This window comes from Heteronotia binoei, chromosome 2 (assembly GCF_032191835.1).
Source record: "Heteronotia binoei isolate CCM8104 ecotype False Entrance Well chromosome 2, APGP_CSIRO_Hbin_v1, whole genome shotgun sequence".
Taxonomy (NCBI): Eukaryota; Metazoa; Chordata; class Lepidosauria; order Squamata; family Gekkonidae; genus Heteronotia; species Heteronotia binoei.
Genome location: NC_083224.1, coordinates 132,456,747 through 132,469,342, shown reverse-complemented (window position 1 = coordinate 132,469,342; position 12,596 = coordinate 132,456,747). Strand labels below are relative to the sequence as shown.

The following is a 12,596-nucleotide window of genomic DNA, read 5'->3' as shown; positions in this document are numbered from 1 at the left end:
TGCCAGTTCACACCCCAACAACTTGTATTTGTAGCTGGGATTCTTGGCCCCAATGTGCATTACTTTCCACTTGGCCACATTAAACTTCATCTGCCACGTTGACGCCCACTCACCCAGCCTCAACAGATCCCTTTGGAGTGCCTCACAATCCTCTCTGGTTCTCACCACCCTGAACAATTTAGTGTCATCTGCAAACTTGGCCACTTCACTGCTCACTCCCAACTCCAAATCATTTATGAACATGTTAAAGAGCATGGGATCCAGTAGTGAGCCCTGCGGCACCGCACTGCTTACCGTCCTCCACTGTGAAGACTGCCCATTTATACTCACTCTCTGCTTCCTATTAATTAGCCAGTTTTTGATCCACAAGAGGACCTGTCCTTTTACTCCATGACTCTCGAGCTTTCTAAAGAGCCTTTGATGAGGAACTTTATCAAAAGCTTTCTGGAAGTCAAGGTAAACAAAATCTATTGGGTCTCCTTTGTCCACATGTTTGTTCACCCTTTCAAAGAAATATAACAGGTTAGTGAAGCAAGATCTTCCCTTACAGAACCCATGCTGAGTCTTCCTCAATAACGCATGTTCATCAGTGTGCCTACTCAATCTGTCCTTGATAATGGTTTCTACCAAGTTTTCCGGTATTGAAGTCAGACTGACTGGCCTGTAGTTACTCGGATCTCCTCTGGAACCCCTTTTAAAGATGGGGGTGACATTTGCTACCTTCCAGTCCTCAGGAACGGAGGCAGATATCAATGAAAGATTACATATTTTAGTCAGAAGATCCACAAGTTCAACTTTGAGTTCTTTCAAAACTCTTGGATGTATGCCATACGGACCTGGTGACTTATTAGTTTTTAATTGGTCTATCAGTTGTAGGACCTCCTCTCTTGTCACCTCAATCTGACTCAGGTCTTTCAACACCCCTTCTAAAATTATTGGCTCTGGAGCGGGCAAACACTTCTCGTCTTCCTCAGTGAAGAAAAATGCATTTAGCTTCTCAGCCATTTCCCTATCCTCCTTCAGTAATCCTTTTACCCCTTGGTCATCCAAGGGCCCAACTGCCTCCCTGGCTGGTTTCCTGCTTCTAATATATTTGAAGAAATGTTTATTGTTGTTCTTTATGTTTTTTACAATATGCTCCTCAGAGTCCTTTTTCGCCTGCCTGATCACAGTCTTGCATTTGATTTGCCATAGCCTGTGTTCTCTTTTATTAATCTCACTTGGACTAGCTTTCCACTGTTTAAAGGAGTCCTTCTTACCTTTTACAGCTTCCATTACTTTGTTTGTTAATTATGCAGGCCTTTTCTTACACCTGTTTGTGCCTTTCCTAACTTGTGGTATATATTTTATCTGAGCTTCTAGGATTGTAGTTTTAAATAGCCCCGAACCTTCCCCAAGGGTTTGACTGTATTTACCTTCCTTTCAGTTTCCTCTTCACATGACTCCTCATCTCAGAGAATTTACCCCTTTTAAAGTTAAATGTGGCCGTGCTGGTCTTTTGGGGCAACTCTCTATTTAATGGTAAAATCAATAACGTTATCAATACGTTATAGTCAGTGCTCCCAAACAGTGCGATCACTTTTACATCTCTCACCAAGTCTTGGGCATTACTTAGGACCAAATCCAGGATCACCCCACTCCTGTTAGGTTCTGAGACCATCTGCTCCATAGCGCAGTCATTGAAAGCATCAAGAAACTCAATCTCTTTCTCTCGACCAGAACACATATTGACCCAACCAATCTACGGGTAGTTAAAATCACCTATTACGACACAGTTTTTACGTTTAGCCACTATCTTTAATCCTTCCATCATATTATAATTATCCTCTATCTTTTGATTTGGTGGGCGATAACAAACTCCCATAGTTAAATTTCCTTTTGGGGCCTTTATTTCAACCCAAAACATTTCTAGAACGGAATCTAATTCTCTGACCTCAGTCTTACTGGACCGCATATCCTGTCTGACATACAGAGTCACCCCACCTCCAACCCTTCCCTCCCTATCCTTCCGATATAACTTATATCCAGAAATCACCGTGTCCCACTGATTCTCCTCATTCCACCAATTTTCTGAAATTCCCACAATGCCTATGCTTTCTCCCAACACTAAACATTCCAACACACCAATTTTACTTCGAACACTTCTAGCATTTGCATACAAACATCTATAATTTCCGAGGCAAGCTAGGCCCGCAACCTTTCCCCTGCCACCTCAAGACTTTGGCAGACAGTCCGTACTGTTTGTCACCATCTCAGCGGACAACTCTGATCCATTACCCAGGAGAAAAGTAACAGCTAACCTTCATCTCTTTGAGATGAGTCCTCCAGAATCAGACATTTCATCTCCTGTCGTCTTTCCCCCAAGATTTAGTTTAAAAACTGCTCTGCCACCTTTTTGATTTTAAGCGCCAGCAGCCTGGTTCCATCTGGGGAAAAGTGGAGACTGTCTATTTTGTACAGTTCCCACTTGTTCCAGAAAGCATCCCACTACCTAACAGACTTAAACCCTTCCTCCCTACACCATCGTCTCATCCACACATTGAGACTTCTAAATTGTGCCTGTCTCTCCTGCCCTGCACGTGGAACAGGTAGCACTTCTGAAAAGCCTACCTTGGAGGTCCTGGCCACTCTTCTCTGAGTGCCTAACTGACTGTCTCTGCTTCTCCAGGTCAGTCACCTCGGCCTCAAGGGTATGAACTCGTTCTCTGAGGACCAGGAGCTCCTTGCATCGAACACACACCCAAGACTTCTGTCCTGTGGGCAGATAGTCATACATGTGACACTCAGTGCAAAACACTGGAAAGCCCCCACCCCCCCTGCGTGGATTCTACCTTCATGATAGCTTTTTAAAAAAAATATGCTGTCCCCTTTAAATCCTGTTTGTTTATGTGGCTCCCCTTCTGGAGGGTCAACTTACCTTATTAGGAGCACAAGGAAAATAGGGATCTGGATTCCTGGTCCTTACACAGCCCCAAGGTGAAGAGCCATAGGCCAAGAGCCCTTTAGCTTTCACCCTTCGGCTCGTGCCAAAGGTTTGCCCCAAAGGCTCGCGCCTCTGGCAAGGCACAGCTTAACAATGCAAAGAGGGTGGGGAACACAGCCACTCCTAAATCAGCAACAATCACTTTCAATCACCTTCACCATTAGCCCACTCAACCAAACAAACAGCAGTTCCCCAGCAAACCACAAACTCAGCCGTCACACAAACTCAGAAATTCTCAGCAACTTCCCCAGCTGCTCACCCTTATATCAGTTATTCTCTGCTCTATATCAGAGCTTCTCTGCTCTCTCTCAGAGTTCTCTGAAATGTGCTCAGCCTCTGGCAAGGCACAGCTTAAGAATGCAAAGAGGGTGGGGAACACAGCCACTCCTAATCAATCAGCAGCAATCACCTTCAATCACCTTCACCTTTAGCCCACTGAACCAAACAAACAGCAGTTCCCCAGCAAACCACTGTGTGGCTTCTTTCATCCTTTACACGGCTTGGCTCTAAAGCATGCTGAGAAAGAGTGGAATCCTCCACACAAAAGACACTCATGCTGATACTGACATGACTTTCTACTGCACACCCCCTGTGACCTAGATTCCTAACAGAGCTGGTGGGGTTGAACTGCCTGCCCTGCAAAATTGTGGGAAGTTGATGCAATGGAAAAGCAATGAACAAGGTGGCCACTGTGTGATCTATTGCCTAAGTCAGACCACACTGGGAACATGACCTGCAGCCAGAGCTGTGGATGGACCTGATCCCATGGAAGGGGAGGGTTCATGGCCGCTCACATTCTGAAATGAGGAATTCAGAATGTGCGCAGTCATGAATTCCTCATCATATTGTAACCATGCTGGGCTATTAAAACCTGTATAACTTTTGTAGATGATATCAAAATACTGCCACAAAAATGCACCCCTGAAGGGATGCACCTTTGTAATCAATCCAGCATAAATTGTAAAGCAAGGCACCCAATTGGCCCACTTCCTGTCCATCTTCTTAATCTACTCCTTATCCTTGTCAACCATATAATCTTTGTCCTTCTCTAATTCATGGTAAAGAGTAAAAATGTCTACATATTACCTTTTTATAATCTTTTGCCATGTAGTAGGCAAAAGACGTTCCCCAAGTGGCAGTGCCAGATCACCAAAAGGCAATGTAGCCATGGGTACCTGATCTCTTTGGGTACCCATATGACATGCCCCATGTGGACGGATAACCCCCAACAAGGTGTCACTGGCATAGCAGATGATGGTGGAGCATTGCCACCCCAGGACCCTTGACTTAATCCCTGGCTAGACTGCTACCACCAAGGCTGATGTGTGACCTGGCTAGATGACAGAGGGGTTTGGCAGGGCAGACTCAAAGCAGTCTGTGGACCCCACAGACCCTCTGGCCATATAGTACTAGTATGTGGTGAAGGGTTCAATGTATCTGCAGTCGCAGAGGAACCGGCTGGAGATGATTCATCATTGTTGCTTCCAGTCGAAGCCCCAGTGCTGGTCCCTGCTGAAATTGCAGACCTGCTCTCTAAAAGATAAATTTGAGTGAACACCAATGCTTGAAATTGCTTCTTAGCATTAGCTTTCCCACTAACCTTACCTTGCCCTACTGATGATGAGATGGGAGTAGTAGCACCTGAAGACTGCTCAAGAATGGTTTGGTCAACCACATCACTTTCCTTATCTTCAGAAGAAGATGGAACTGGGGCAGGCCTCTTGGGTGCAGGATTCTTCCCTTTACTGCTACCTTTCTTAGGAACCCTATCAAAAGGCAGTGAGTAGAAAGGCTACAAAGGCCAACTGCACAATAGGAAAAAACTTGACCCCTTCGACAAAGGAAAATGGGCCTTTTAGAACAGCACTGACTGCTCAGTGAAGCACCCCAAAATGGCTGCCCAAAGAAAGCAGCCTAAAGAGCACAAAATGGCTGCCCCAGTTAAGCAGCCTGAATGGCTTACAAAATGGCCCCCTAACCAGAAGCCTTTCAACTGCCACCCCCATTCAACTGCCACCTCCAAAATGCTCAAAGGTTAAATCGTGTAGGATTCCAATGCCCAGTCTGCCTCATAGATGACCCCAAGCCTGCAAACAATGACCAGCAGACACTCCAAAGTTATCCCTGACAGACCCTCTAACCCCTAACTCTGGAAAGGCAAGAGCCCCTCCACCCAAGGAAAGAAAAACAGCCCCTGCCAAACCACTTTCTATACTGTTCATCTCCTTGGCCACAACCCACCATGAGCACAGAACTGCTTGTTTGGCTGCTGCCTCAGGCCAGAAGCAGCCTACAAAGCTGCCAACAGCCCCACTTGCTGCTGCCACTAAAGGCCAAGAATGGCCCAATGATCCGCTGAAGGCCAGGGGCAGCCCAAGCAGCTGCTGCCTTGCCCTCATCGCAACTGCCACAGACCCTCCCAGAGCTGGAACAGCCTGACAACCAGCTGCCTGCCTCTTCTGCCAGTCCTCCACACAGTCAATGCCTATAAAGCCCAACTTTGAGGAAGACTGGCAGAAGAGACAGGGAGCAGGTTGTCAGGTGACACAAGGTCTCCTGAAATATTAGTCTAATTTGATTGAGAAATAGCCACTCCAAACCCACTGAAAAAGCCCTCCATGGGGAATAATGAAACATTAATAATTCTGGAATTCTGGAGAAAAATGAACCCAAATCATGAGATGGTATTGGGGGACCCAAATATCCCCAGTATTTTTGCCCACATCCCAAAAATACTGTGGTTTTTGATTGGGGGTGTTGGGTGTTGGTACATGTCCCTACCATTGATTTACAAACATCACACCTTGAGACAGAGTTGCTGGCACTGTGCCATTTAATTATGTAATGTGTAAAATATTGGCGTTTTCTTGTTCCTGAAAACTTCTTTAATGAGTCCTAGTAGTCTGTGATGAAATAATTCCTGAAGTAGAAATCAATCAATGTATTTTCCTGTTGATGAACATTCATCACAGACTGACTGTGCTGTTGTAGAACTTTTTGCACAACCCTGAAAGCTCAAATATAATTCCACTGAACATTGCTTTATTTAAAAATATTGACACATGATAGTGGTATTCATACCAATTTTATTTTCTATAAAATGTAAGGTTTTTACTATTATTTAGTCATTAACTCTAGTTAAAATGCTGGTCAAAGGCTGTGTCAGACTGGAAGGCTAGTGTAGTTTGTGCATGCCCCTGATTACTCAGTGGCATTTTGTGATGGAGATTTTTGATCAGACTCCCACCTTGCTCTGGCCACACTATGTACTTCTACCATGGTTGACCACTCAGAGTAGTGCTGCGCGTCAACCACAGTGTACAGTCTGGTCTTGTTCCACCCCCCCCCCCCCCAAAAAAATGATCTTGACTTTTTTGAAAACATCTTTTGGGTGCACATGTGTGCCCATGCATTCATGCACATATTGTCAAGCATGAGATTTCAAAATAACCAGTCCTTGGATTTTGAAACAAAGTTAGGTTTATTGATAATCCATGTGGCTCATTCGAGCTGAAGATTGGGACTGATACTTTGTAATTCTAGAATACAAGCTTTAAGATGGCACATCAAGGGTTCTATAAACAATTCTACATTTACATGTGAAATTCACACTCTGGGCTCCTTATCTCTATTGCAGCTAGCACATCCTGGGTTCAGGCCTTGCTAGGCCTGGGAACAAGTCCCAGGAGGTCTTATCTTCAAAGAGGACATTCCTGCATCTGTTACTAAAAGTGAAAGAAGAAAGGGGGGTTGCTACTTTGATGTGCTCACATTTTAACTTTGGGTTAGTAACATTTCTACCATCTGAATTCTCTAAAATAAAAATAACAATTCTAAGGTCTGACTTCTGTAATATAGAAGGGGTATATAATGCTAGACACATATGCTCTACCATTTAAAAAAAAACAGAATGGTGAAACCTGAACCAAAGGTTCACACTTCCTAAACTTTTTTGAAAACATTTCTTGGGTGCACATGTGCATCCATGTGTCCATGCACATATGCTTTATCATTTAAAAAAAACCCAGAATGTGAAACTGGAACTAAAGGTTCACACTTCCAAACCAGTTTGAGTGTGCACCGGGAACGTGGGATAAAAGTTAGCACCAGAATTAACTATTTACTCCATCTCTGACTTGTCTTACAATGGGGTAAGTGCAACTGGAGAATGGTTGCCAGATTTGGCTATATGACCAAGCCCATTTAATTAATCCATTAAGGAAAAGCAAGTATATCAAGCCAAAATGCTCATCTGATCACAGCCAAAATGGTGTGATTTCAGAAATCCAGGATCTCACCATGAGTAGGGGCGCTGTTGTGTTCATGCAATGAGGGCCAAAAGTAGTAGTGGGTACTTGTTCTGTGGCCTGGTGGGCCACTGATTCCACCACTGGTTCCTATGGCTTGCTCTCTGGCCAGCTGGCAGGAGTGGGGACAGATGAAGGGGCAGGATCAGCTGGGGCAGAACAGAAGGAAAACTTTTTCCCTCAGATCTTTGAGATAAAAGAGTATGAGCCTTGAACTGTGTCTTTTGCCCACTTTCCTGCCCTGCATTAATACTTGCATCGCACACAATAGTTATTACACATTTGAAGTAGCGAATAATTATGAATGAGTGGTTTCTTAACAAAAAGCCTCCAAATACAAGAGTAACTATTTTCATCTCTAAATTTGAAATATTTTAGTGTTATTTTGAGAGTACAGTTCATGTTTCATGGACCTGAAGAACAGTTCAATGAGACTCAAACGATTATTTTTATCACACACACACACATATATATATATACACAGTTCTTACTAGCATTTCAAGTGCAAGGTTTGACTCCATATCATGGCAGAGTTCCATTTTGAATCATGATGATATAAAAGATAATAAAATTGAACTGTTTGTGAAAAGCAATTTATGACCAGTGAAGGCAGAGGAAAAATACAGAACAACATGATCTTCTTCTTCTTCCACCCCACCACTGACCTCAAGACCCATGCTTATGCTGCTTTTGAGAGCTTCATAGAGATCTTTTATCTCTTCCTGTCCTATCACGCTGATGTCAAAGTTTGCCATTGATGCATCAGTGACCTTAAACAAAATTTAGTTTTGAGTGTTCCTAATTTAACACCACAAAAACAAAAAGGAATATAAGAATGAGACAATTACAGAAGGGCAAGTTCAAAGTGATTTGCATACATTGTGGTTTGAAAGTACATGTTAAGTGGCTCCTGCAATTCAGTGTACAGAAAGAAGCACAGAAGCATGAGCAGAGGCACAATTTAGTTTGTTTGGTTTGGCTTAATATGACTATTTGGCTTTATGCCAACAAAGCTTTTGTAGTGCTTCCCTGTCCTCATTTTAATAACCATTATTTCCTAAGTGCATTACCTCATATTCTGGCTACAAGCCAGATGTGTTCTGATAGGGGAGAGAGACATGCCTTTCTTTCTATCTAATTATCCATACTTTTTTCATTTTAAAATCTACTGTTTAAGGAAAATCAATAGTCTTCAGTAAGTATTGAGAGAAGTTAAAATGGTACATGACAGGCAGTGCATTTTAATCATTAGCAAATCTGAATTCTTAGCAGGCCTGCCAGATGGGAAAAATACTATTTTCTTATATTATTTATTCTTTTTTCCCTGCAGCTTGGGTGCATGGCGACCCCAGAAAAGTAGCCTACCCCACTGACAGCTATGGGCAGTTTTGTGGTCAAAAAGACACGCCTAATGAGTGAGTACTGAAACATCTCTTTGGCTTCCATTTTTGCAGTACAGTATGTCAGGAATAAAGTATTCTAGAAATTATATAGGAAAGCTGACAACAGACCCTGTCTCCCTCAACCAATGTTTACTATTTTCACCTCAATTCCCAATTAGGTTTCATCAGAAACATAGGTGGACAATGCAAAATTGTTGTGCTTTTCAAAGGCTATTCATCATAACTCCCCACTTTATAAAATCCATTCAAGTCTGATTATCCAGCATAAATTAGAGCACTGGACTCTGTCAAATGCTGATTCTAAATGCACCTATTTTACCATTTGGAGAACAAGCTGCAAGCTGTGAGGAGTTGTGAGAGGGGAAAATAATTTGAAAATACCACCCCAAAGATCTCACTTCAAGCATTCTATGAGCCCTCAGGCACCTGAGCAGGGTTATTTTCCCTCTGCCTTGGTCTTCCTTTAATTAACTCTCAGTTACACTCAATATTTATCCTCCTGCAACATATTCATTCCCTGTCGGACCATTTTTCTTCTTTTATTCAATCTATGGAGCTTGTTTTTCTGAATATCTGAAGAATACCCCTAAACATATAGAGACCTCACTTTGTTTGTGGACTGGTTTTTGGTTTTTTGCTTTTGTGTAGGGGTCATCATCTTTACTATTATAGTAATGATTACTGTTTCAGATCAGAGATAGGCACCTGGTTTCTTCTCAAATGATTTTTTTACCAGACATAACAGCTGGAGACAACAAAAGTGGCAGTGTAGAGTGTAGCCAGTTTGCTGACGCCACAAGAATCTCTCATCCACTGTTATTAGCCTGGAAAGTTATGGCTCCTTCCAATTATATCATTGCAAGCAGTGGACTCACAAGGACTTTCATGGGTTTCGCTGTTAAGCCAAATGCCCTCAAAACGAGGTTGGGGAATTAGTTAGGTGGACACCTGGCTTAATAGGAATCTTTTTACCAAATGTATACCAGGCTCAACCATCCAGAGAGTGAATGCTCAATAAAATGGACTCTAATTTAATAAAAACCAATTGTAATTTATTTAGGATAATAGTTCTTTCACACAAGATAAAAATACAAAACACTCACACATTCACACAGGTCTAGGAAACACAGATAGATTGATAGGGGAACATATATGGGTAGACAAACAGGGTAATATTTACCATCGTAGTCTTCCAGGAAGGTTTCCAATGGCGACATAAGAGGACAGGGGAAATGGACCCAAAACTGTGGCCAGAATTGGGGATGGATCTAGACAGTGGAACTGGGATACTGTTAGATGCACACATGAGTGGAGTTCGGTCAGAGGTTAAATAGGCTCCCTCAGACCCTTAGGGGCTGGGAGGTCTTGGGGAGGAGCAGGGGGAGGCTCTGTGGTGACCATGAAGGCTGGACATTAGCAGAGCCAATGGCGAGTCCCTTGCTGACACCTAATTGGATGCCAGTTTGGACCAATGAACTTCACCTTAGTCCGGTGAACCTGGAAATTTCCAAGCTGCAATGTTGCCTGGGGCGGCTCCAAGGTATTAGACTGGGGTGAGAAATGGGAATGGCTGGATGCTTAAGGTTAAATGGGATTATCTGGGAAGGTGACAATAGGGAATCAGATATTGACCTAGGTATCCCCGGGGTAGACAAAAGGCTTGATGAAGACAGGAGATGTTCTTCCTCTTTTCCCATCTTCTTCTGGGTGGGAACCATTGTCTAGGGTATGGCCAGACAATCAGGAACAACAGTGGAGCTGTTAATCCATTCATGGGGCAGATGGGTTGCTTGCAGGCCAAGGGTGACACAGGGTGTGTACGTGATCTTCCCACTAAGAAGGAATGGAATCCAGCCTGGCAGGGTATGCTTGGATCAGGAAAGTAAGATGGATTCTGGTGATGTTAGCCTTTGGTTCATGGAGACAGGCTGGAAACATGGTGGCCTGGCTTCTTCCACTGCAGCGGCCAAGACTGGGCACACAAGGAGCAGAGTTCTGGCTAACACGCATCCAGAGGTGTAGAATGCAACGCTGCCACATAAGCCTTAGAAGCTGTGGGCAAAGTCCACTTCTTAGAGCAGATGTGTGAGAGTCAAATCTCCAGGCATCCTGGCAACCATACTGGTGATCATGATGTCCATATGTATGAAAAGTAGGGGGCTTTTCCTCACATCGCCTCCTCCACTATTTCCTCTTTCCTGTCCCTTCCCTGGAAACTCCTATAGCCTCTCGCCTTTTCATGCTTCCTTCTCTTAGTGTGCTCTGGGAGTAGTCTATCTGGCACCAAGTCTTTAAGCAAAAATCCATCCCATGTTTTTCTTGCAGCTTTGTCTATGCTGCAATGTATTTTAATGGAGTGGAGCTCAGTTTCACTTTTCAAACATTTATGTGGCCAGTTAGAAGCTGTTCCTTGCTGGAGTTGTGTGACTTTGCAAATAAAGGGTTGATGCTTTGAGCCAGCATGTCTCTGCTGAATGGACTTTAGAACTTGTGTCTAGTAAGTACTCTAACCTGGGAACCCACAGCCAAAGGGGGATATTACATTGAAGAGCCATTGTCAATCTGAGTAGACCAGGGGGAAAAGCTTGCAGTGCCCAGCCATGTCATGTTTTCCTAAGCCTAGAGCATTTTATATTTTTGGTTTATCTTTTTAGTTTCTGCTGTGATCCTTGTGCTTTTTTTTGATGTTTTATTTTTAAAATTTATTTATTTATTTAAGATTTATATCCCGCCCTTCCCACGAGTGGCTCAGGGCGGCTTCCAGTAGTAGTTGCATTGCCAAATCCCACTATTCCCCCACCTTTCCATTTTAAACAAAACATCACAAAAGTTTTAAGCATGTTTATATTTTAAGTAAAAAATAATATCTTTAAATGTGTTTCTCTGTATCCTTTATAACATTTATATCTCTGTTACCTGGCATTACATTTTATGACATACATGGCCTGGGCCCACAAAGTCCCATTTATGTCAGATCCGGCCCTTATAACAAATGAGTTTGACACCCCTGCTCTAGTCCAGCCTTTTTGCAAAGCAAAAGTTCAGTGAACATTTACAATACATCCTATCATTATTTAGACTTGCAGACTGGTTTGCTTCATATAAATGGTATTATTATTATTATTAGCAACAACCTGTTCTGACAAAGCAAGTTTAAATCTTCACTGGGTGTCCACTTAAGCATTACACAGATATCTGTTCTTCAAAATTTTGAACTAATTTGGATAAATCTGTCACAATTAAAAATGGAAACTCCTTAGGGCCTAGAAAGGCTAGGAAAGCATGGTTGCCACAAACCACCATACTGATTTTCATTCAGTGGCTTCTGTTGAGCAGTAGTAAGCAGCTCTGCCTGGATGATTCAGGGATGTCACATGGTAGCAAGTTGCTGCAGAGCTGCTGCTAGGGATGGCCCCTGTGACTCTCCTTGCTTAAGGACCAAAACAGCCTGACAGAAACAAAGATTTAAAGGCTGGCAATGGTTGCCTAGTAATGGCCACTGATGGCATTAGTTTCCTAAAACTACAGGAACTGCTTCTATTATTGATGGATGGATGGGACAGAAGGATGGATGGATGATAGACAGACATATTTTTCTGCAAACTTGGGGCATTTCAGGTGATAGAAAGATGTGTCATATGTTCATTCTCTTATCTCTGGATTTGAGTATCCATAGTTCTGGCAATGTTGAACAAGCAGGGCATTACAAAAGCATTATTCTAATAATAATAATATTATCTCATTACATATGCTAAACCCACTATCACCAAGTATAGCGATATATCCACAGTATTCCAATGTATTTCTCTTTTAGAATAGTGTATCAGAATAATGCTTTTGTATTGACATACTCAAACAAGGGATATTGGCTGTTTATCTCATTACATATATTAAACCCATCTT

General features: G+C 42.8%; 1 protein-coding gene across 3 annotated transcripts in view; it reads left to right on the top strand.

The window, feature by feature from the left end:
* Positions 1 to 12,596, top strand: part of SLC44A5 (solute carrier family 44 member 5) — a 333,196-nt gene that overhangs the window by 247,119 nt on the left and 73,481 nt on the right. For all 3 annotated transcript variants that reach the window (XM_060232035.1, XM_060232034.1, XM_060232033.1), the window contains exon 4: positions 8,621 to 8,705. In XM_060232035.1, coding sequence (XP_060088018.1) covers positions 8,621 to 8,705 — 85 coding nt within the window. The remainder of the gene's footprint in view (positions 1 to 8,620; positions 8,706 to 12,596) is intronic.